At 34.7% G+C, this 27,444-nt stretch overlaps 1 protein-coding gene across 1 annotated transcript in view; it reads right to left on the bottom strand.

Annotated features, from left to right (window-relative positions):
- Positions 1–27,444, bottom strand: part of TNKS (tankyrase) — a 179,453-nt gene that overhangs the window by 59,916 nt on the left and 92,093 nt on the right. The window contains exons 4-5 of the mRNA XM_069484945.1: positions 19,595–19,631; positions 18,758–18,833 (exon numbers count right to left, since the gene is read on the bottom strand). Coding sequence (XP_069341046.1) covers positions 18,758–18,833; positions 19,595–19,631 — 113 coding nt within the window. The remainder of the gene's footprint in view (positions 1–18,757; positions 18,834–19,594; positions 19,632–27,444) is intronic.

Genomic DNA, 27,444 nt, shown 5'->3' with positions numbered 1-27,444 from the left:
TTTTCTGGACTGAGTTGGACTTCACATTGCAGTAAAGCTTCCCCCAGAGATAGTGACTGCCTTGGATGACTCGTCAGTAAGCCAGCAAGCTCTGACAGCACACAGCTGACATTTCATATTACATAAAAAGAGTGGCATCTTTATTGCTTATGAACAAAAAGATTCTCCTTTTTCATACTAAGTGTCGTTTACACAATTTTATTTGTACATAATTGATTCAATAATTTCAAGTTCTTATTCCTGAAAATGAACAAAGTCCCTAAATGAATGAATACATATGCAACCATGGTAATTTAGCACATCTAAAGGGGCAAAAACATAAAAAAATTTACCTTGTTTGCAAATATTTTAAAATCATTTAAGAGTGAGAATTATTTACAATGCTTTGAAAATAATGATGTATTTAGTTTCTAAGCTGTTGAAATTTATATAACTCAAGTAAATTAGAAAGTTCTGTAATTAACAAGCTACAAAGTGACAGGAAGCCTGAAATGAAGTGCTTGTGAAGAAAATGACATTAAGGGGCGAGTTTCAAAAACTGTTGGGAAGCAAAACTGATAGAATCTGAAAACTAACTGATACCCAGTAGGGAGGGATGTGGCAGTTTCCAGCGGGGAAATGTCAATGACAGGAGAAAAGAAGAAATGAAAGCAAAGAAAAGGAGGGAGGGGAAGGCAGGAGAGCCCAGAGGAAAAGAATTTGAGGTCTGGGTTTACTGAATTTAAAATGCCTGTCTGATATCCTAGTGGCAATGTCAGAGAGAGAAAGAGCTATAAATATAGGACTAGAATTCAGGAGAGGGTAAGACTAAAACAAATCTGGTCATCTCTGGCATTCACTTAAACTATTTTAGCATCTACCATGTAGCTGTATTTTAGCATCTACCATGTTAGGCATGAAGGATAGTGTGGTATTAATAAGGAAAGGTCAATCATTTCTTTGCCCTTTGGATCTACTTCCTCAAAACCACACAGAGTCCCTAAAGGAAATGCATAGAAACTAATTCTTTATTCAGAAGGACAAAGGATGAGGAAACAGAAGTCTAGTTTCTGAGGAATCAAGTAACTAGAGAAGCAGGCAGTACAACAGAGTGTGACAAAGGGAAGGAAGGTCAGGACGCCAGGGACAGCTAGAGGATGTGTACGCCTGAACCATGCTGGAGGTGAGCAGAAAGAAATGGGGCCAGAGAGGATTCTCAGAAGAACTGCATTCTGAGCTGAGACTCGAGGATAAACTGAGAAATCACTGAGGCAAAAGACTGAGAAACTTTATTCCAGGTAGTGTGAAAATACATGTTAATACCCAGTGGACATGGTATATTTGAGAAACAAAGAAACAAAGAAATAAACAAAGTCCAGTGGCTAAGTGAAGCAGAAAATTATAAAAACTGGACTTTTGGAAAGATCACTTTAGTTACTACACGGAGAATAAAACTGCAGAGAGGGAGCAAACCTGATGGCAGAAAGACCTGAACAGGAGGCTACAGGACTAATGCAGGAGAGAGATAATGACAGTGTCAGTTAGCAAAGTGGCAGCGGCATCTAAATAAGGGCAGCTAGGCCATGGGAGTGATGAATTCACAGGGAAGAGTGAGTGCAGAGCAAGTGAGACGAGACTGTCCAAGTAATCAGTCCAATGTGGATGCTAATCATGTAACCTATATAGTATCACCAGTAGGCACATAAAAAAATCAGTAAAATGCTTGCCACAAATTTGAGAAAATGGCAGAATGCAAATAGAAAAAGTACAGACAAATTGAGGACAAAGGATGATTTGATCAAGCTTATGCCAGTAAGAGCCCAGAGGTTTTTCACACTCTACAAAAAAAATTTACAACTGTTATTTACCAAATGCTGTGTCCTGATACAAAGCAATTGAAACCATGTAGCTTAGGACTAAACTTAGTGAATAGCTACTATCCAGTGCCAAATTTATACCTCAACTGCCAAATGGCAAAGCAATGATAAAAGTAATTTTCTAATTGCTAGGATAATTAACAGAGTGTAATTTCAGTTTTGGATAAATAAAGCAGACCCATTTGTAAAAAACTCACACATGTTTTGGATGGTGGTTAGACACTATTAAACACAAGAATCAAATGCTTAAGACATCAGTACACACAGGACAGCAATCACCGTCAGTTTGTACACCTCAGATTTATTCTAAAAACAGATGTTTTTGTTGGGAACATTTTAAAAAACAAACATGTAGAGTAGTAAAGTATAGAACAAGTGTAAATACAAAAACTCCATCTAAATAAATATTAATCTGCTCTAAGAGGAATATTATCACTAATATTTTCATATTATAAAATGTTTACAGACAAAAGTCATTTAAAGAAGTCCCATAATTCAAAGTTTTCTTCTTAGATTCAGGCTACAAGAAAAAAAACAAACTTGAATTTATCTATCTTTGCCTTTTATGATATAGATTTGCAGTGCAATATAAAGCATAATAGTAGCTTTTCCCCTATACATACAAATACATACACGGCATAGCTAAAATAGTAACCATTGACAAGGCTTGTACAAAGCTGTGGAAGCAACTTCAACATACGTTCAGAGAGTACAACATAAGGAAATGAATAAAGGCTTTTCAATCTTGGCTTTGCATTCTAGCTTTGGAAAATTTACTAGGTATGTGGCTTTGGGCTAATTTCTTAATGTCTCTGAGCCTCGGCTTCCAGTATTTGTAAAGTGGGAATTATAATCCCTACCATGCAGGAATGTTTTATGGATTAAAGATAACTGTAAAAAGCATATATTACAGAATTTATCACATAGGAAAAGCTCAACAAATGGTAGTTGCTACTTATTTACCTTATTTAGTAGCTAACACACTTAGATGTTATTTCTTAATGGTCACTTATCAGTCCTTACCTTACTTGACCTATAAGCATTATTTGATATAACTGATCACTTCCTCCTCCTTGAAATGTTTTCCTCCTTGCATACTCCTGATTTTCCTCCTTGCATACTCCTGATTTTCCTCCTACCTAGCTGGTCAGTCCTTCTCAGTCTTTGCTGGCTACTCATTTTCTTGACATTCAAGACTCTGTCCTCAAAACTTTTTGCTTCATTGTCTATAGTTACTCCTTTGGTAGCTTCAACTAACATCCATAAACTGACTACTCCTTCAATTGTATCTCTGGCCCAGTCCTCTTTGCTGACCTCCAGACTCTCATAATCCAGCTGCCTACTTGACATCACCATGTGGATAAGCAGCAGACATCTCATGTGTACCAGGCCCCAAACTGAGCTCTTAGTGTTGCCCTTAAAACCTACTCTGCAGAATTTCTTCTGTTAAAGGCAACTCCAGCCTTTTAGTTAGTTACTCAGTCCAAAAACTTTGGGGAGTCATTCCTGATTCCCATTTTTCTCTCACATGCTACGCTTACCCCATCAGACTATTTCTGTTGGAAATATATCCACAATCCAATCACTTCTCACCACATCTATCACCAGCCTGGTCTAAGCCACTACCCTCTTTAGCTGGTTGGCTGCAACAGCCATCTATCTGATCTCTTTGCTTCTAGTATAATCTCCTTAGAGTAATACAACATAGCAGCAAAGCAGTCCCACTCAAATATAAGCTTAATATACCAGTCTTCTGCTCAAAATCTCTCAATGGTTCTTCATCTCACTCTAAATAAAAACTAAGTCCTTATGATGATCTAGGCCATAAACAATCTGCCCTATGTCCCCCCAACTTTGTGCCCTCACCTTTGAATTTGCTCCCCTTTGTCCACTCCACCCCACTTTACTCAGCTCAAATGTCACAATTATTAGTTATTTGGAACCACTGAGAATTAGATTGTATTAAGTGAAGTAACTTCTGAAAGAATTAAAAGCCAATAACAAAATATTTTTCCACTGTAATTTCATACATGACTTCTTAATGAATCCAAATAACAATGGAAGACAAAATATTCCTGAGGATGAATATCAAAATAAAAAATTCTTATGGATGCACAATGTAGCTATCAGCTTTGAAAGACTTACATATTGTTATGTGCCTAGAATATAAAAATTAATTTCTACATCCTTTTTATTTCCACTGAGGAAACAAATTAATGACAACTATCCATATGTCTAGATGTATTATTACATATCTAATGCCAATGGAATTTTAGCATTTATATTTTAACACAAAATACATCTTGCTATGTCACAAATGACTGCTGGGTAAGGGAGGAAAGGGTTCCTTGGTCTGATAGTGTTGGGGAAGCTTTCCAAGCTAATAACTACCATATAGTGGGACTAGCCCAACCTCTGTTACGCTTTTCATCTAAAAAGTATAAAATGTAAAAATTAATTTTTAATTCCTTAAGACTTAATGTTCTGTTTTTATGAAGTATAAACTTTGGGGCATTCCTTGAACAAGATTTTAAAATAAGATTACAAAATACTAATACTCCAAATAATTGTCACCTTTCCTCTTATTCTGACTTTGGACAATACGTTTTACAAAAAAAAAAAAAAAAAAAATACAAAAGATTGGTCCTCAAACTGCTTGCCACAATCTTCTACTGTAGTACTTATTGTGAAATAATATAGTTCTTTACTTTGTGTCTGTCTCCTCTAATTCACTGTGAGTTCACCGAGAAAAGAGAACTTATCTTAATTTTGTTTCAAAGGCTTAGCATAGGCCCTCAAATAGAGGACTGAAGAAAAAAATGCATGAATGAAAGTCACTGTCAGCGTTTGATTTACATTACTAAAGGGCAACGGAAGACATGGATAATCCAACATGGTGAATATGAGTTTAAATTTGTGTGAAAGATTTACACTGACATTTCAACACAGGCATGTGTGATGTTCAATGCATTCCCCAGGAAAGAATAAAACCACAACTGTGAAGCTATGCTGTAAGTCATCAGAGAGCTGTCTAAACTGTAAAGTATAGTCCATTTTGTTTTTCTTTAAGATGAGGGTTCAAGTTGGGCTAGATCAAATCCCCTGGGACTTTTCAGACTATGGTGACCAACGTTTCCTGGTTTGCCCAGTACTTTCCTGGTCTCAGGAAACCCACTGATCCCAGGCACACTGGGCTCGCTGGTCACCCTACTCCAGCCAGACTTAATGCTAAATGAGTTGCTTGGTTCTGGAACTGCCCTGAATCAGAAATTGTGTGTATGTAAACATGTGCATTCTGAGTAAGACCTATTACTTCACCAAATTAGGAGAAGAATTCTATTGAGAGGTTGACTCAAAAAATAAAAGATGATAATTTTATCATTCATTTCTTCCAAAGACTCAAGTGAAGTCTTTCTCAGTTCCATACAAGCTCAACAATATTATTCAAATTCTTCCTCCAGACTCTTGCTCCACAGGTGCAATTGCAAAATGGTTTCATAGGATAAAATTTCATAATCTTTTCAGCACTTCAACATGAAACCTTTGCTTTATTATGACTTTAAAGAAATAGAGAACCACCATGTTATCATCTCTCAGATTTGACAATCAGTAATTATTAAGACTTTGTTACACTGTCTTCTGGTAGCTTTTTTGTTTTACTTTTTTCCCCTTAAGTATTCTGAAGCAAATGCAAGACACTGACTATTCACTTCTACATGGTTCTAAGATGCCTCTAAAAATTATGGACACTTTCCATCAAAACTCCAATGTTACTATCACATCTAACAAAAGTGGTAAAACCTTGTTAACATCTAAAGCCCATGTCAATATTCAAATTTCCTGATTGTCTCAATAACTGTCTTTTTAAAGTTGGTTTGCCAGAATCAGGATCCATACATCTGGTTACTGTGCCTTAAAGTCTCTCTAATCTATAACAGTCTTCCCTTTTTTTTCCCCCTCACAGTACTTGTTGAAGAAACAGTGTAAGTTGTCTATTCCCTTTCTTGTGTGAATGATTAACTTGTATCTTCTGTATTTCTTGTAAATTGCAAGTTAACTTTCTTCCTTCAAATAAAACTTTTTTGGTGAGAATATTTCATAGGTAGTCCTATATACTTAATATAGTACATATTATGTCTAGATATTCTACTTTTAGTAGTGAGACTGCTTCAATGTACCATCAGTTTTGCAAGTACTACCTCTCTGAACTCATGAGTCCTAGATACCATCTTCATAATTTTTTTTTTTTTTTTTAACTTCCTCCATCTTCTTGCATCCAGGTCTGGCTTCAAAAATGAGGTACTGTACATGTATTTTCTCAGTTTTAACTGATCTCAATTATCAATTGATTTACATTTATTTACCATTCTCTCCCCAATAGACTTCCTTTTTAGATTATAAAATTAATACATTCCCTCTAAAAATTCAAATAGTACAGAAAATACTGTAATATAAAGTAAAAGGTTCCATTTCTACTTCCAGCCCAACAAGCCCCCTTCCCCAAAGTAATCACTATTTACAGTTGCACAAGTATCACTGGAGATATTTTTCCATGTATAGAATGTGTTTGTTTTTCCTCTGAGTTCTTTTTGTTATTGTTTTTGTCACAAATAGGATTGTATTATATTCTTCTGCGATTTGCTTTTTTACTCTTAATGTTACTACATATCTGTCTATCTTATTTTTTGTAATGGCCAGACAGTATTTCTGTTGTGTGGCTGTACCGTAATTATTCACCCATTGCCTATAAATTGATATTTATGTTGTTCTACTTTTGCTCTATCTTATTACAACATATCTCATTTGAGGCTATCATTCGGTTAAGATAGATCAGTATTTCCCTTCTACAAATACTACATCAGCCATTAAAACAAAATTCCTAGGAAAATACAATAAACACATAATCAGCTTTATTAAATTTCTGTCAGGCACAGAGACAAGATTAATCTGCTAAGAAGCAAAGAGCTTAGAAGCTCTTTGAGACAGTGATACTTAGATCAGAACCTAAACAAATTAAAAGCTAGAGAATCAATATGGGCACGAGTCCATGGAAATAAATATATCTCATTGTTGATGCCTGTCTTTTGAAGGAATATTTTAAGTACTACCATAATGAAGCTCAGACGGTCTCCTTGAAGTTTCTTAACTCTTGGACTAGTACAAAGAAAATTTAAAAGAGAAAGCTTCTGGAGAATGAAAATTGACAAACCAAAGTAGAGATGAAACAAAAAAGCGATTTCATTTACTCCTGTCTCAAAAACTATGTCTCCTCTAACTTGTCTCTTTTACAGATTATATATTACTACATCCTCTTCTAGTAATTTGTTTTCTCTCCCATTATGAGTCTTCTCCTCTGGTCCACGGCCTCTTGGTCAGTGGTTTTTTAAAGCACAGTGCACAGACATAAACACACCTAACCACAGATATGGTCTCATCATAGTAGACCACATCAGGACTACTACTTTCCTTTAATAAACATGACACTACTCCTATAATCTAAGACTGTTTAATGTATTAATATGTCTTTAACTCACAATCTCTGTAATGGGGGGAAGGAGATGGGCAACAATAGCACTGGCTTCCTCACAGAGCTGTCTTCAGGTTAAAATGACATAGAAGATATAAAAGCATTTCCTATGTACTAAGCAATGTTCTAAGTACAGTATGTGTATTAACTTGTTTACACAGTAACTACCTGAGCTAGAAACTATTATTACCTCCATATAACAAATGGAGAAACTGAGGAACAAGGGATTAATACAGCAAGTTAACAGCAGTCAGGAGTCGAATCCCAGCAGTTGGACTTCAGGACCCTCATATTCTGCCTTTCTTCTTCTCTTTGGCTGGACACTCAGGTTCTAGTTAGGATGCTCTGCAGTAGGCTAGGAAGGCTGAGTGGCAAGGAGAATTACTCTTGGCGGGCAGGAATCTCCGTGGTTCTGATGACTTTAGCACTCTGATCCAGAGGTCACTACACATTAAACCCCCATCAATAATGGCAGTGTAACCGTACCATTGGATGAGTGTCCCAGACATGTGGGAGCCCTTAATATTAGAAGCTGCCTAAAAATAGTAAGTATAGCAGGACAAAGAAGAATAACAATATTGAAATTGGACGGGATAATTTATTCTGCCTCCTTCCCAGTACAAGATTTTTCTAGATATTTCTAACAGATAGTCGTTTGGTCTCTTCTTGAACTAAATCCCTCCAGCTGCTTCAACTGCTTCTTATAGAATAATTTTCTGACTACCTTCTTGGTCACCGTCTGGTTGGTCAATATGCCTTCTTAAAATGTGACATCCTAAATAGAGCACTAAACCCAAGTATGGTCTGATCTAAACCAGTGGGCTCCCTGTCTCTCTCCTTTTTAAAATGTATTTAAGGAGAACCTGTCAAAGTTATCATAGTGAAGGTTCTAACATTGCATTGTGAGGCTGAACTAGTTGCCATTTAAGGTCTCTTCCAAATAAGAGAATTCTAGAATTCTATGAATCCTAGATAAGATGAACAGAGATAGAATTAAGCTTGATATTTTATTGCCTCAGAGAGTATGTTCCTCCAAAGTAACATATGTATTCATTTTTAGGAGGCATTCAAAAACTTACAGAATTTGTGAAATATCTTATAAACAAGGTTTCTGTACTTCAACTGCCTTCAATAGTAAAAATTTATTTTTAAAGTGAAAATATAAAGGACTACCTTTATTTCAAGTGTATGTATTAGGAAGAGAAAGAGGGGAAAGGAAATGAGCAGACAAGAAATAACAGAAAATCCATGGGGTATTCTTTGTGAGAATAAAGCTCTGAATGCCAACTTAATTCAATTTTAACTTAACATTATCATTGTGGAATCTCCAGGGGGATTCTTCCAACGGCCAGCAATTTGTGTTTCTCTCTTCCAGCCTCAGAATCAGCAGAAGAATTGAAATGTGTACACGAAAATGAGTTTCTGGCATCCTCTGATAGGGTTTGTATGAAAAAAAATACTTAATACTCTCAAGGTGCAACATTAATTTTTCATTGTCTAATGAGAAACAGCTGGTAGATTTTATGTAAACCAGGATTCTTAGTCCCGATGTTCTATACTTTCAGGACAAAAATTTTCACACTACCCCAAACCTCACATGAATTCTTTTTCATAACTAATATTTACAATCTTAGGTTTTCATACCTAAGCATCAAAGAGTCTTTAAGTAATGTACAACAGATAGATGACTGGTTCTGGAAAGAGGAAACAAATTGCACTGATCGGTATTTAAGGATTACACAGGAGGGAATCAGTCCACCTTAGATCATTAGACTGTCATCTTAACTGTAAACTGAGAGGCTGACAAATTCCTTCAGCTGATTTTAATGTGGTTAAGAGCTCAATGACTTTAGAGATACGCTGCCAACTCAGAGTTCCTTCAGTGATCAAATCCATGTTGTTTCTGGGTTTGCATACAGGAATATGGCAGCCGAAGGTGGCCAGGAGCGGAGATCTCTAGTTCTGTTCCCTGCCCAGAGCTCTCTCCCCCAATTCTGACAGGTGCTGAACACGCTCTGAAACTAGGAGATTATTTTAGTGGATATTTTATGGTATTCAAGAGTAGGGGATTATCATGCTACCATTAATAAATTAAAGCACCTTTATAAAAGGAAAATTAAAATACAAAACACTTTATATTTAGAATTAGTCTATTTCCCAATTTACTAGTTTGGCTACCCAAATACACATTTCAAGTGATTATGCATGGTAGTTATAGCGTATTTCTAAAGTTTTACTATTGGTGTCATTCTTGGAGAAAAACATTTATTATTAGTAACTGAAAACATTCTTTTAAAAGGCATATTGTTAAGATTTTTGATACTTTTAGAAATTTCCTTTTATAATTCTAATTCAATTGAATTAGTGAGTGAATGGAGTGTGTGTGTGTGTGACAGAGAGAGAGAGAATTAGGAGACCTTTTGAATGATTATTTTCTTTTTTTTTTCTTCTTTTCTTTTTTTTTTTTTTTTTTAAGAGAGACAGGGTCTCACTTTGTCACCCAGGCTGGAGTGTAATGGCACCATCATAGCTCACTGCTGCCTTGAACTCCTGGGCTCAAGCGATCCTCCTGCTTCAGTGTTACAAGAAGCTGGGATTACAGGCATGTGCCACCAACCCGGCTAATTTTTGAATTTTTTGTAGAGACAGGGGTCTTGCTATGTTGCCCAGGCTGGTCTTGAACTCCTGGGCTCAAGTGATCCTTCTGCCTTTGACTCCCAAAGTGCTGGGATTACAGGCATTACCCACTGTGCCAGGCCAATCTTCTTTTTAATAAAAGGAAAAAAAAGGCAGTGATGCAAAAATAGCCAGGTATTATTGACTGAATGTTTGTGTACCCTTAAAATTCCTATGTTGAAGCCCTAAACTCCAGCGTGATGGTCTTTGTGAGGTAATAAGGTTTACATGAGGTCATAAGGGTGAGGACCTCATAATGGGATTACTGCCCTTATAAGCAGGGACACCAGAGAGCTTGCTTTCTCTCTCTCTACCATGTGAGAAAACAGCAAGAAAGCAGTTAGGAAGAGAGCCTTCACCAGAAATTGACCATGCTGGCACCTTAATCTTGAACTTCCCAGCCTCCAGAACTGTAAGAAATAAATTTCTGTGGTTTAAGCAACCCTATCAATGATATAACAGTCCAAGCTGACTAGGACAGCAGGTAACCAGTACACAATGAAATTAAAAATTGCACTGGTTTTATATTGTGGCCAAACAACTGTTTTACAAATGCTAATTCAAGTTACAGATAATTTCAAAATTCTTAAGTCTATAGTTAACTTGTTACTTTCGTTTTTGCTACTTCTCTATTAGGCTGGAAGAGTCTCCTGAAATCAGACTTCTCTTTACACCTAAGCAAGCTTTTTTTACACTGTAAAAAGTGTAAAACGTTCACCCTTTACTTAAAGGATTTAAGAACTTTTTGCAGAATACTCTGTCAAATGGTATTAACTAAACAGTTTGTCCAAGCCAAAGAGTATACAAATCATAATCATTATAAGGGTATTTTTAAATATCTTTATATGCAATATTTGATACATAAAAGTACGTAAGTTATAATGCATAATGCTAAAACAACACTACTCGCCACCCCATTCAACTGAAGAATGAGGACATTAACAATAGCGCTGAAGCCACCTTGTGTGTTTCTTCTACTCCTTTTCCCTTGCCATTCTGCCAGATGGATGTTTTTCCAGCTACTGCTACAGTTGTAATATACCCTACTAATAGCAAGTTTGGTTTGCTCGTAGAGGCAGGGAAAAAAAAAAAAAAAAAAAAACCACTTTAAACTTAGATTCTAACAATTTATAAAGCAGATGCTGAAGTGTCATTTTGTAATTTGGCTACTAACTAAAATTTTAATAATGAATCATACTCACAAATGATTTAATACTCACTCCCTTCCCAATCCCTCAAGTAGTCTAATGTGGAAAACTGCAGGAAGCTTGTGCTTCTGGATGTAAGTGCAGGAGAATCCAAAGCTAGGAGGAGGGTGGCCAAATATAGGTAAAATAGACTTTTTAACATTGTGGCCCCCCTTTTACTAAAAATTCCTTCTCAAAGAGAGAAACAGCACAGTTGGCATGGGTACTAATTACCCTTACCAGTAGAAATGTCATGCTTGACAAAATAAAGATTGTTTTAGTACAAGCAATTCCCTAATGAAATATAAAAAAGACATTTTCAATCCTTAGTGTAACAGAATGAATATACGTAAGCATAAAGATTTTATACAATGTATCCCAACATAAGTAGGCAAGAAAACTTGCTCTAAGGGATGTCTGTATTACAGTAAGACATGCATTGCTCGGCAAGACGTACTCTAAAGAAGTGATTTGATTAGATATATAATTAAACCTAAAGTACTTGAAGAGTTCCCTGATGCCAACTTACTGTATTTTGACCTTCTTGTAATCCCAGATACCATCTGAACTATGATCCATAAAAGTTGGAAATTAAAAAATGGTATGACCTTTTATCTACCATGATTTGGCAAGAACAAAAGAGGATGATAAAGGTCACTACAGGCCAGGGGGAGCCAGACATGTGCCCCCAGGTAATGCTAACCCTTTCTTAAAGGGGAAGAGAGCGCTACATCAACTTCATTCCAGATACCATGAGTGTATATCTAGCGTGATGCTATAGACTCTTATGCAATTCAACTCTGTATTACTGGTAATTACCACTAACTCTGCTGAAAAATAAGTAACAAAATATATTACAATCTTGAAATGTCAGAGTTGAAAGGTACTTTACAGCTCACATAGCCCAAACCCTTCATTTTTTTTTTAAATGTATTTTTTTATTATTATTACTAAATTTGAGAACTCAGGCCGGGCATGGTGGCTCACGCCTATAATCCTAGCACTCTGGGAGGCCAAGGCGGGTGGATCGTTTGAGCTCAGGAGTTCGAGACCAGCCTGAGCAAGAGCGAGACCCCGTCTCTACTAAAAATAGAAAGAAATTATCTGGCCAGCTAAAAATATATATATAGAAAAAATTAGCTGGGCATGGTGGCACATGCCTATAGTCCCAGCTACTTGGGAGGCTGAGGCAGGAGGATCACTTGAGCCCAGGAGTTTGAGGTTGCTGTGAGCTAGGCTGACGCCATGACACTCTAGCCTGGGCAACAGAGTGAGACTCTGTCTCAAAATAAAAGGAAAGAAAAAAAAAAGAATAATTTGAGAACTCAGAGATATAATAAAACTTGCCATGATCACATAGCTAATAACAGTTAAAACTTAAAATTTGTTCTTCCAGCTTCAAGTTCCTGCTTTATCCCATAATGCCATGATCCCAAAGGATGCACATGAAATTACTTTTTTGCATTTTGAGGAGGAAAAGAAAATTTAAATTGTAAGATATAAATTCAAAATAACTGAACATATCTAAAGAAGTAAATATACTTTGGGATATATTTAAAAATCCTCACTTATTCTTCCAAGTAGCCATGAAAGAACCATTTTCAGTAATCCATCTGAAAAAGATACAATCTTCCTTGCCCAATAAATAATAAGCATTGAGCTCTATTTTCTTACAGTCGGGCATTTCAGTTATCTGTTACTATTATGTAACAAACCATCCCAACAATGGTGAGTTACCTGGGCAGTTCTTCTGTTGTATGTGGTATGAGCTAAGGTGCTAGGATGACTGATGTCTCCTGGAGGTTGGACTGGGAACTCAGATAAGGTTAGAACATCTAGGATGCGTGGACAGAGTCATTTAGCTTAACTGGGAGCTCAGGTGGGTCTGTCGGCTAGAGGCCTCTCTTCTTCTCCACATGGCTGCTTGGCCTACCTCACGGGATGGCAATTGAGTTCCAAGAAGGAGCATCCTAAAAGCAAGAAACTAGCAGTTTCCAGGCCAATTCAGGGACTTGTCCTGAAAAGGACACAGCATCACTTCTGCCTCATTTTATTTATCAAAGTAGTTCCAGGCTAAGCTCAAAGTCAAAGTAGGAGGATATCAGACAAGGGCATGAATAAGAGGCATGGTTCATTGAGACGTCTTCAAAGTAACAATCTACCACATCCAAGTTGTTAAAATCCTGGTCAACATGATATTTAGACAATAGTTATATTCAGGGAGAGGGCTGCTAACCAAGAAGAATGAGAAACTCTACTGATATTACAATATGACAAATGTATACAACTCTAAAAGTTAAATACAGATTTAAAAAATTATACTAATCCTACATCTTCCTTATGCTTCCATAGATGAGATTTATGGAATGCAAACAAATATGGCACTGTTTTCAGCCAGATATTGATTTTTAATCAGTATGTTTAAAAATGGGTATATATCTCAAGAACGTATTTCTGAATTTATAAGCTGCTAATTTAAACAAATTTATTTGTTAAATGTGATGCTGTGTGGAAAGAGGGGAAGGCCAAGCTCCAAAAATATTAATTCAATTATATGCTTTATAGATCACCTGGTAGCCTACAGTTTATTTTATCCAAATACCACCTGGGACTTGGACAGTAAGGACAATTTAAGTGAGGAGGTAGGGAACATTGGGGAACTCAAAAGTATGCATCCATTCTAAATATGTTCAAAAGTTTCAAACAATTTATCAAAGGCCCTAATTTACTGAAGTTCTACTATGTGCTATAAACTGTACTAGGCACACTGACCACATTATTTCTCTTAATCTTAATGCCTTGTGGAATGGGTATGATTATTCCCACTTAAGCATGACTAAATTAAAAAGTCTAGAGCTATAGTCACACGCTCAGAAAATGGAAGAACCAAGAATAGAACCCCATCTCTCTGACCTCACAGCCTATTTGGTCTTTCAAGTATAGCACACTTTTTTCACAATGTCTTCAAGGTATGGTACTAAATTCTACTTTATTTCTGATTGATCTTCATTTGGAAATAGTTTTTCAACACTTCACTTTTCTCTGTTCCCAGATTCCTACTCATTATTAACGATTTTATGGAAGCAAATATTTACACAGTAGAAACCTGACATTTAAAGAAACCCTTCAGTTAATTTTTCCGAATTTAATTCATGCCTCTCCAAAGGCCTGTTCACATCTAAATTTGTGGTTTCTTACAGAAGGATATACATGTCTAAATACTAATGCTTTAAAAGTAAAAGGCCAGAAAAAAAAAATCTCACCTTAAATCTGCACTTTATAACTGTATCACAGCAAAAGGACATCCTGGATAATGTCTTACTCATTGTAACAATTTATGAGCTCTTTGTGAACGAGCACCATTAGCCATATATTTATTTATCTCCCATGACACTTATCACACTGACCTATACATGGTAGGTACTGAGTACTGGTTGGGTGAATGAATGAAAGGAGCAGAAAGAAACCTGAAATATCTGAAATTACATTAAGTATTTTATTAAAAAGCACCTATTGGCTATTACTACTTTCAACTATTTGGTGACATATAATCATGGCAATAGTAGACATATTAGAGGTATGCAAAGATACATATTATTCCTATTTAGGAATATGCACAATAATCCCTAATCTCCACCTAGTGCTTCCTCTCATGAAAAGGGGATAAATTTAGAACATTTGTTTTGGAAGGGGATAAAGACAGCTAGGAAAGGGGAAGAACATAGAGAGGGATGAAAAAAAATTGTCAGGAGGATTGACTGTTGGAATAATTTGAGATGTATTCAAACATTTATTTTCATTCATTATACAAAGACGTCCTTATGAAAATTAATACCAAAAACCAAGAAACGATTACCACCTTAAATTTAGGTATCAAATAAGACCAGAACACTTGGGTAATTGCTAATAAGGCATGTGATATTGATTAAAAAAAAAAAAAACACTACAAAAGGAGATTAAACATCAAGAAATCTAAGTCTGAAAATACAGGAATCAAGAATTTTAGAAAGGAAACAATCTACTTTAAGGTTCTGATTACACTTCAATGCCATAAGGAATTGTGGAATGTTATAACTAATCATAATGGGAGGAGACAGAAGAAGAAGAAATTTTATCTATACCCCTATGTTTCTGAAGTGGCCATCAGTATAGCATGTATATAATTGTATGAAAGTACCGTTTTACAACAACAAAATAGTAGCATATTAGAACAAAAAACTTCTGCATTTGATTCTTAGGAAGAAAAAAAAACAATAAAATTTCTACAACAGCCAAGCTCCAATTCTGATTTGTATATAAAATAAAAGCCTAATATAACAATAAGTTATGTAAAACCTTACTATTTTCAAAATTCTACAGGTTAGAAAAATAACTGTCTGTGAGAAATATAAAAATTAGCCACTCACATATTACCTAATTAGATAATCATCAAGTCACAGTACAGAATTAAGAGACTATTTAAAATATATACTCTCATTGTACAATCCCACGTATTACATTAAAAAGGAATACTCAAGTCTCAAACCCCCACATATCTCTAGGCAAATTCTCCACCTACTAAGCACAGTATAAGGAACATTTCCTTTCCAAAAACATTAACGAAATTAACATTTCCATGGGTTTTTAAAATTTACCAACCAGGAATTGTAGTAAAAACTAAGACAGGAAAGGGCTCAGTTAAGCATTAATATAGTCATTTAGGAAATCTCTAAAAAACGGTTTGATTCTGTACTGTGTTCTAAAATGAAATTCAAGAAATAAAAACTTTACATGCCTGATTTACTATATGAAAAAGTATCTTTATCCTCCCATTAATGTACAATCTGACTTCCTAATTCTAAATAAATACATGCAAATGTTCTGAAAAAAGACTACATATCTAAGACAGAGACACCTTATTTAGCAGTTAGATTTAGCTTAACTTGTTTTCTTGACAATAACAGCAAGAAAACAAAAGACATTGTCATAACTAAGGGATCTTGTCCTGATCTCCACTAGCTCCCAAAACATTAACACTTCATGGTTTTACTGCAACCAGTACATCTAATAAGAATTACTCTATGCCATAAACGAGAGCATCTGAATACATATATATACATATATATATATATATATATCATTCAACTTAAATTTTGAAATTTTATTTGCATTTTGCATATGGATGGACAATTGTGAATGATTTCCTATAGTATATACATAGCACTAAAACCTAATAAATGCTTAAGACTATTTTTCATTTTCTATCTAATTTAATTTTTAAAAACTTATAATCTAAGAACGTACAAGAGCACATTTTAGAAAATTATTGCCCTATTTATATGTTAGGAATCCTTTAGTAGAATAATACTTGAGGTGTATTCTTAAAAATGTTCTACACCTTAAAATATACAGCTCTCCTTCATGTTATAATTTCCCAAAAATAAATTAATAGAATATTAGTAGTAATAATAATAGCAAACATAAAATCTCCAATTCATATACTTCTGATTTAATTTTCTAAATGGAAAGCAGTGCAGATGGTTTTCTCACTCAGAGGATACAATTATGTGTATCAGGGAACAACAGAGTCATATCCTAAGCTTCTGCTAAATGCAAAGTGCCAGACTTGTCCTGAGCAATATACAAAGAAAGCTAACAGAAGAGTAGAAGAAAAAGACATTTATGAATAACTACCATTTAAGGGACTCTGTGGTAAGTGCCGAACAGGAATACAGAAAAGAAGCCATAGGAATTTGGATGAGGAATATATTGGTTCCAAAGGGAAGTCTATATTATATCCTCCTGTGGGGAGAAGGAAAAATAAAGGAGTTCTATACATTTGTGTAAGGTATGAAGCAGGGAGAAGAGATAATTTGTCAAATATCAACAATTATGCTCCTTAATATGATTTACTGCACTAGAAAAGGGGGCTGTCAAGGTAGAAGGGTAAGGAAGGGAGAATAAAGCTGGGATGGAAATTGACTCCTGCTATAGTAATTTCATATAAATTCTGTAGTATTAAAATAGCTATGGAAAACTGAATTAGGCTAGCCTCTAAACAAGCTCTGTCTAAAAACCATAGCTGCATTTAATCATAGATAAGAAGGACCTTTTTTGCACAGTGAAGTCACTTTATCTACTGAGATGATCTAAATAAAATTTGCAGCTCAAAGTACACACAAGAGTGTTAAATTCCCCAAAGCAACTTCAAAACTGAAGGAAAAATAAGCAGTTCCCATTTAAAAACACTTTCGAAGAGTAAGTAATAGTGCTGAGTAAATCTTTGCTAGTTTAGAGCTTGATATATGTGAGTAATTTAATCTTCCATGGAAGCAGAAGCCTCTTCCAAAATTATCCAGAGAAACTAAACACTCATTAAGAAATGTGGCATAATATACAAGCCATCTACAATAACAAATTACATATATTCTGAGGGATTCAACTCCTTGTCACTATTTTGGGATTTCATTAAAATGGGGAAAAAGTGGGTAAGCACTAAAGGAAAACTGAGTAATTTTGATCTATGAAATTATCACTCACAGAAAAGTAATTTTTTAAAAGCAAAATATTATTTCTAAGAGGTACCATCTATCCTGATATTTGCCATAACATTTCACTATAAATAATTTCAAAGCAATCCATTCTTTGTATAGTAGGCACAAGAGTATTTTCCCCTCAATATTTTCAGTGTATCTTTAAAAATATTTTAGGTTTTTAAAATATAAAAGCTATCCTTTACTATTAAAAAAATTAACTGTCATCTTAAAAAAACTTTACAGAGTGTTTTGTTTTTCAATGTCTATTAGGTAAATCACTGCAAAACTTTGCAATTACCAAAGGCTATGAAGAATTACGTTTCAGTCTATAGTTAGCCAGAATACAAAGCAGATAATGAAGCTGCCAGGTGTACATTTTTATATGTTATCTTACATTTATGACAACTGTATATTAATGCAAAATATTTCTATTTTAATCTATTTTCTTTCAATATGCCACAATTAAAACCTAAACCAATAAAAATAATAAACAAAAAGGCAAGGCTGCTACATAAATCTAAAAAAAATCATCAACATTTTCTCTGCTTTAATGGAAAAACGGTTAGTATCTAGCAAACAAATCTTCTTCTGCCAAATAAGAAATCAAAAATGCAAATGTCCTAACAAAGATGGATAAATAGGACATAAATATTTCCAATTCCCATTACCATAGACAGAAAATAATGTGTTGTAATTTTTAATCACCGACAAAGCTGCAGTTCTATGTAACAAACAACTTTCAGTGCTTGACATTTAAGAGAAAAGGCTTACTTAAGATCCACGCTTCACCAGCTCTATGAATATGTCAGAACTGCCAATAACAGATAAAACAGCATTTCATTTTATGGTGAAAAGATGCCAGTAAAAATACACCCATATATATGTCTGTACGTACATGAAGCTATATATACATACGTATATACATGCCAACTTCAAAAAATTTTGTTGCAAGGCAAAAACAAATTATTGAAGGGTATTACATTTTAAATAACTTACCTTTCGTCCATCACTGGCATGGCAATTCACATTTAGAGGAGTCAGTAAAGCCATTAGTTTTTCTTCATTACCACTCCTATAAAAAGGTAGTAAGTCAATTCCTATAAAATTATAGAGCTTCTTATTAATATTTATAAATAATTTTTTTCACACAAGAGTGAAAAATGATATGGGTTTGCTTTGATTTCTTTTATATGGATCACAATAAATCTCCTGCAATACTAAATTACTGTATTTCTAATTAATTCCTGTTAATCATCATATAATGGTATATCTTGGATAATGTAGCTTTCTACGTTTTTGTTTTATTTATCTGCATAAAGTCATCTTCTTAATTACAAACAAACTTTATTCTGATAAATGATATAAAACATTGGAGTTAAAAAATACATACAAAATGCTGTAAAGAGCTAATCAATTAAATTATAAATGACCAAGAACAACAACAACAAAAAAGAATGAAGATTTAAACATTTACTTTCTGTCCCTCATTCAAGCTTTGCTAGAAAAATCTTCAGAAGAAAATGAAGATATAAGCATTTAAATACTCTACAAATATCATGTGAAAAGCCGGGCAACTAGGGTTTGCAGGTACCTTAAGAAATGTTTCAAATAAAATTAACCATATAACCATCACCATATTGAAAGATTTTATCATTATATACACTAATCATAGGAAATAAAGTACACAAAGATTTAATATAGGTCTTATCTGCATTATTGCATAAAATCCAAGCAAGACAATAACATGTTATAATTTTTATAGTCTTCCACCTGCCCTCCCCCTTTTCTCCCTTAAATGCATTATACTCACTTAAAATGAATGGAATCACTTACCTAGCAGCTTCTAGGAGTTCGTCTTTCTTGTATTCACCTAGATGATTGCAAAATATCATGCTGTTAGCATTTGGCAGAAGACAGATTAAGAAATGCAGTAGGCAGCAAATAGAGAATTAAATAGAGAAGAACAGAAAAAGAGAGTCCACACCCCGCTGGGTGATGGAGCCGTGACGTTAGCCAGCTTGTGAAGGCAGCATCACCAGTGCCTTGGAGACGGGCAGCAAATTGACGCAGCTTCTTGTCCAATCCTCAGATGAAATAGCTTTCTCCAGACAACCAATGAATGCTAAATCTCGTGTCCAGAAACACATTCCCTCTGATAACAGCATGCCAGCTGAAGACAATGTCCCCTCCCCCCTTTTCTATTCAGGCTGTCACAGTATACTTGTGAAGCATAATACATCCTGAGACAAAAGCAAAATAATGTGGCTCTGTAAAGGTACAAATTACTAGTCTTCAAAAAACTCAAGTTTTATTTGTAATGACATGGAAAGTTTTTAAAAAAACAAACCATTAATTACCATTGTTGAGCTTTATAGCAGTAGCAAATGCAAATATCAGAACCACGAAGCCTTTGCCTCGATAGGGAAGGTCTGTAGACTAGAAATACGTGAACTACGTACCAAATGCCATGAACCTCTTGGAGGCAGCGCTCCAAAAACCAAAACAGTGAATACATTCTTAAATGGCAATAATATTCTAACAAGCTGTAATCTTTATACTTGATGCAACAAACTCAATACCAAATTTTAACAAACAAATCTTAAGAATATTTTTTAAAAGGAGATTGGGAGCCTCTGAAAATGAGCAGATATCCAACTACTGCGATGTGAGTAATTTTTCCCCATTCTATTTTTCCACCATGGATTTTTTAAAATATATCACAGCCTGAAACTAGAAATATAATTACAAACCCTCCATAACAAATTGCTTAGAGTATTTAAGATCTAACAAGTTTCTTTTGCAAGCTCAATTGAAGGACAAGGAATGTTAATAATACAGCGTTTGTTCCTTCAATAAATAAAAAGAACAGCCAGGACTATGATTCAGCTATAATACACTGACTCAGTTTGCTATGTTACCAAAGAAATAATTATACAAAGTGTCTTACCAAATAATTTTATGAAAGCAAATATTAAGTATACATATAAGAAATAAAATTTTAGATTAAATCAAAATGTTATAATTATATTATGAAATAAATTGTTTTTAAAAATCTTATATGTAAATATGGGCTTATTCCACATATTGTTTCTATTTTGCTACAGAATGCAGAATATTGATGCAAATACTATAAAGCCAACTCAGAGCTACCAAGCACATGTTTAAAGCCTATAACTAATATTAGCAAAGATTCTTTAGCTTTAACTTTGTCTTTCTTCTAGATTAGGTTAAAATCTAGAAACTATAACCAGATATTTTCAAATGAGGAAAAAGCTGTTAAACATCTATTCTCTCCTAAGGGAATTTTGTATACCAATAAAGTCATAGGTTCAACAATATAAGCTAGAATGCACATTTCATGATTATAGAGTTGGTCTTTACAATTTCCCATAAATTATATTTTAGATTATTTAGCTAACTGATGGGATAAAAATTATATTATTATGTTCTCTATCCAGTTAGGCTCCTGCCTTCCCAAAGCCCAAGACCTACCTTTATTAAACATTTTAGGTAGCAATATGGAAGTTAGAGAGTCAATTTTAAAAGCTCTTTGTGAGGAAAATGGCATAACTCATACCCTCAAATGCTTGAAGAACCAAGGTCAAAGTAAATCAAATTAGGAAACTTATCTCTAGAAGTCACTCATTCACCAAACGTTTATTCAAAAGGCCTATATGCCAGATTCTAAACCAAAAGACACTATCATCTCTGAACTCAAGGAATATTATTCTATTAAGGTAGACAGATAAGTAACAAATAATTACAGTGGAGTATGAAAAAAGACCTTAAGAAATGCTATAAAGAGCTTACCAGCTAGTCTAAGTGAAATTAGTAAAAAGCAGAGTTGTGGTTCAAGGAAACCTTTCTGGAAGAGGAGAAACTAAAGCAGAGTTTTGATGGAAGAAGAGGTGATGCTCAGGTGAAGAAAGAAGCAACCACAGTTAAAAAAAAAAAGAGAGAGAGAGAGAGAGGACATGGCAGATGTCTACACATGAAGCAAAGGACACTTGCAGGGGAATGGGTAAAGATGAGGCAGGGAAGAAATGAAAAGATCACGAATGGCTCCCTAAGCTGAGAAATCTGACCTTTGTTTTGAAGTCGATGAGCAACTACTGAAATATTTTACCAAGGGGAGGACAAAGTACATTTAAAGATTTGTAAGTTTTACGATTACATAAAATATTTCCATACTCTACTCCAGCAACTTTTGTCGGATAGGAAAGTGCTCCCCACCAAAAAAAGAGAGAGAAAAAAAACACCTAAATTTTGCCATAGTTTGTATTTTAGAGTAAGTGTAAACTCTCTGATCTACAATAAAATCACATTAAAATTGTGAACTGAAAATAGCTACTATGATTGAAATTTTAGTCATAGTGAAATACGACTCTAATAACTTAGGTAATAAAACTGCAAAGTATTTGGGATCCTCAAAGTTCAAATCAGTCTACCTCCATAAATTTCTCATCAAGCATAGCTTATTGATGTTTTCACCAAAAGGCACATTTTTGCAAAAATGTTATTCCTCCTGGAAAAGCTGGTAATAAACCAAAGCTTTCAAAAGGAAATATTTAAGTGCATCCAACAGAGTCAGACACAGGTATTACAATCGACTTTCTACTCTTACTGTTCAAGAGAGATCCTAGTACTTTAATCAGCTTTTCTGCAATACATTCCAACATCCACTATCTGGTGCCCAAGGACCACAATCTATAAACAGCCGCAGCTACTTTTCAAATGCTACCTCGCAGGAACAACTAACGTAATGAATTTAGAGCCCCTCACACACACTGACAACAAATCTGAGCTACTTACTTAACAGCTAAAGCACCAGTTCTGTTTCATTTTAGCTGAGAATCTGAAAATATTCTGGCTGAGCCTATGGTGCTCTATGGAGCATTTATATTCTTTAATAACATCCAGATAAAGACTAGCAATAGATCAGCCAGAAAGGAAACTAGGCAATTACAGTCATGATAATAGCTGCCAGGAATACAGAAAATAGATGGCTTAAAACATTTTTTATTAGAATAAAGTGGGATAAAAAAATAAGCAAGGCACAAAGTTTACTTTCCAAAGTCTGAACTGTCTTTATTAGTGAAATGACTAAAGATGTGAAAGATGTAAAGACACACACACAGAGAGACACAGATATATGAGTTAATGTGAAGAGCTACATTATCAGAATGAAGGTTAAAATTAAAACTCCCCTTTGTATTTCTCTGTGGTAGTCAGAAACAACTTCTCTTTCACTCAGTGTAAAGGCAGAATTACTTTGTGAATAAATATGAAGAAAACTAAACAGAAGTTATGATTATTGACTTATCTCAATTTCAACATTTTAAGGGCTTTGCCCCTTTCTTCAGCAACTTACAGGATCAAAGTCGACTTAGTTTTGTAAAAATGAGTCATTTGGTTTTGCTGAGATAGACTAGCGTGCAAAGATCATGAACATGGAATCACAAATTGTTAAAGTAATGAGACTGAAAAAGAATTCTGACTTTTATCTACTTTCAAACCATGCATAATATACATCTATCAGTAACACCTTGGATTATATAAAAGGAGGGGGATGTCATTTGAAAGTCACTCTTTTTTGTGTCACCTCACCCCCAATTTCAGAACCACTCTCCTAAGAGATCATCTGCAACATATTCATTTACAGTTAATGAAACTGGTGCCAAGGCAGTTAAATGAATTGTCTAAGATTTCACTGAGTATTATTCACTATCTGTCAGATCATCAACTAGGCTAATATGTGAGCAAAAACTAACCAACTCTGAGCTTTGGAAGCAAAGTAAGCAAAAGAGAAGAGTAACAAATAATAATAGCAATAAAACAATTTTAAAAGCAATGACAATTACTAGCTTTAAACAGGTTAAACATATTAATATAACAAAACTAAATTAACCAACAAAAACTGCTTTAAAGCATTTGAACTTGCAGATGAGCTTGTAAACAAGGGCCACTGGACCATGGGAATTTTAGGAATGATGAAAATTCATTTGGGATCCATTCAAACGATCAATATATTTTGCATTTCCCACAGAATGTTTTACTTAATTCCTGAATTTATTAGGCATCTCAAGGAAAGGGTTATGCAATGACCTGAGTCAAGAATCTCAATTCTCAGGTTAATATAGGGACTCATATTGCTGGGTGCTAAGTGGTATCATGAATTGATAATTCCGATACAGATATTTTCTCATTAAGGTACCAGCAAATTAAGAGATGAATTGATTCTTGTAGCTAAACTGACAGTTTATATAGGAAATAAAATATTAATTTAAGAGACACATTCCATTGTATTTTCACCAGCTTTATAAATTCAGAACCAGCTATGCGGTTGTGGAATGAATTTAGCTAAAGCACCAGGACATAATCTAATCTCAAGAAGTTAAAGTTTGGTTTTCCACCAAAAGCAATTTTCAGACAGACTGATATTCTACTATATATAAACATGGGCCCTGGATAGATCTGAATTATTTTTTTCTTTCTGATATCTTTCAGGAATATTTTTAGGACAATTGAGGGGAGGGATTACAAAGTTATCAGAGCTCTCAATGTCTTCTTTCTACTTTTGAGTCCTGTCGAATCTTTCCACACATTCAAATCCTGGCTTCAAAGTCCATGCCATCAGTTAAGTCCAGAATCATGGCCAAACTAAACATTCCATATTCATTCTAAATATAGAATAATTTGGGGTCTTCAAACTCTAGGCTTGACCAGAGTATTTTCCTGGTAGAGATCCTTTCCTTCTATTGTCTCCTACAATTTGACCTTTTAAATTAGCTAACATTAGCAAACATGAAATATCACCTGTGTTTAGTATCAATGTAATCTCCAAACTATGCTGCCCAATATAGTAGCCACCACCCACCCTGTAGCTACTTATATTTAAATAAATTAAAATTATATAAAAATAAAACTTCTCCTCAGTCACACTATCCGTATTTCAGGTATTTGACAGGCACAGGTAGCTAGTGTCCACCATACTGGACAGTGCAGAGAGAATATCAGACAGAATAACTGAAACTATTATTGGACCATCAACTTTACAGTGTTTTTAATGTCCTTGCAAGAAGTCATCTTTTACCCTAATAAACTACTTCCCATATTCTTACTCTTACAATTGGCACTACCAAACTCAACATAAGCTTTTTTTTCCTTACTGAATACGGAACAACTACTTTATCACCATGCAACACATGGAAAAATACTGGATTGAATGACAAAAGATCTAGAATGACTCTAGCTCTGCCATTGATTTACTTGTGTGGCCTTGGGTAAATCACTTTATCCTTCAGGTAGCCTTCATTGTAGTGTCATCTGAAAAATGTGGAGGTTAAATGATTTCTAAAGTTTCAGCTCTAAAATTTTCATCCTTTATTTAATTCTCAACACTGGTAAGAAGTTTTTCTGAGAGGGGCTTAGTGTTGCTTTAATTAGGCTTTAAGGAAAAACATAAAATTATCTGAAGAAAAACTACTAAACTGCTAGAAAAAGTAGTACCTGGGAATTGTAGAGTAAGCAGTAAAACAATTTTACCCAACCTGTACTGTCTACTTAGTTAACAATTCTAAACTTTTGGTAATGCTTTAACCAGAAGTTAAATAAAAACCAACTCTTCCAGAAGAAAGTAACTTTTTATTTTATTTATTTATTTATTTATTTTTTTTTTTGAGACAGAGTCTTACTCTGTTGCCCAGGCTAGAGTGAGTGCCGTGGCGTCAGCCTAGCTCACAGCAACCTCAAACTCCTGGGCTCAAGCAATCCTCCTGCCTCAGCCTCCCGAGTGGCTGGGACTACAGGCATGCGCCACCATGCCCGGCTAATTTTTTCTATATATATATATTTAGCTGTCTGTATAATTTCTTTCTATTTTTAGTAGAGATGGGGTCTCGCTCTTGCTCAGGCTGGTCTGGAACTCCTGAACTCAAACGATCCGCCCACCTCGGCCTCCCAGAGTGCTAGGATTACAGGCGTGAGCCACCGCGCCCGGCCGAAAGTAACTTTTTAAATAATTCTGATCTTTAATTACAGACATTTCTATTTTGTTGTAAGTTTTTTTTTTTTTTTTTTTTTTTTTTTTTTTTTTTAAGGAAAAAAGCTCACCTAAGTGTGCAACTAGACATAAACCAAGAGGTTATTACTTGAGAAGAGTTTTCTAATTCTTTAGGAAAATGGAGATAACCTCTGCTCCTGAAGGGCAGCTGAGAACAAATTTTCAAAGGTAAAAGGCCCCCAAATACATTGTCCTGTATCACAATATTTAAATCATAAAAAGTTATAATATATCACATGTCAACACAAAAACCTCAATGTCCTAAAACATTTCAAAACCACAATATAACACTCATATCTAATAAAGGCTCTGCACAAATGTACAATGCAATCAATAAATATAGTTAAGAACCAGTTACTTTGTATGCAGTAACATGACCTCTCCTAGTCCCAGCAACATCTAAGATATACATCCCATTTCCTCACTTAGCAGGGTTTTATATCATTTATACTTGTTTTTGACAGGTTGTCAACTGTATTTGGAATGAAACCCATGATTTTTTCCCTGAAAAATACTTTTGTTAAAAATGTATTAAAATTTGAGACATAAAAATTAATACACACTGGCTTAAAAAAAAAAAGGTTATGTTACAAGATATATACATTTTTTTAAAGTTAGATACTAAAAGCCAAGCAAGGTGTTCCTCTAGAAAGTTGTTAACCACTGAGACTTTCTGCAAAGTGTGCCTATCTATACTTTAAAAGAAAACCACCTTTTAGACCACACTGCAGAGGAACCTGTCGATACATTAAAAAGACGACAAGAAGGGAGGAAGGAAAGAAGGAAGGAGAGTGGGAACTCTCATTCTAAGCATGGCAGATTATGATGCCAGGTACTGAGTCTAGGAGCTCAGAATACCCACTATTAATTACTTAAGACACCAACTATCTATGTTAAAGGTGGGTGGGAACTCGGGAATTTAGGATATTAATTTTTTTTTTTTTACTATCACAATGTTTGCTCCCAAAAAAAGTGATTTGAAAAAATAAATTCCATGTTTGATTCAAAGTAGTCTGGTAACAGTGGTATATTTTGCTTTTCATTAGTGGTCCTTTTTCTATAGCTGTTAATCCACACTCCTTTATTTGTAAATCTAAAATCCAAAAAGCTCTAAAAACTCACATGGCAGCGAAGCTTGACCCACTTAATGTACATAGCTATCGCATGTTTCACTGCAAAAATATTAATGTTACAAGGTACAGTCCCAGACTCCACGCGGGATGTTTTGTAATACATGGTAGATGTAGAGTAGTGCCCCCTCATTCCCTGAGGATACATCCAAAACCCCCAGTGGATGCCTAAAACCCAAGATAGTACCATACCCTATATATACGATGTTTTTTCCTATACATACATACCTATTATAAAGTTTGATTTCTAAATTAGGCACAGTAAGAAACTAATAATAAATAATCATAAAATAGAACAATTATAACAATATGCCAGCATCACTACTCTTATACTTTGGGGCCATTATGAAATAAAATAAGGGTGACCAACATAAGTGCTATGATCTCTGGACAGTTGATCTGATGCCCAAGGTGGCTACTAAGTGACTAACACGAAGGGAGCATAGGTAGTGTGGGTCCACTGGACAAAGGGATGATTCACATCCCAGGTG

This window comes from Eulemur rufifrons, chromosome 12 (genome assembly GCF_041146395.1).
Source record: "Eulemur rufifrons isolate Redbay chromosome 12, OSU_ERuf_1, whole genome shotgun sequence".
NCBI classification, from domain to species: Eukaryota; Metazoa; Chordata; class Mammalia; order Primates; family Lemuridae; genus Eulemur; species Eulemur rufifrons.
Note: the sequence above shows the minus strand (reverse complement) of the source record. Positions and strands in the feature narration are given on the sequence as shown.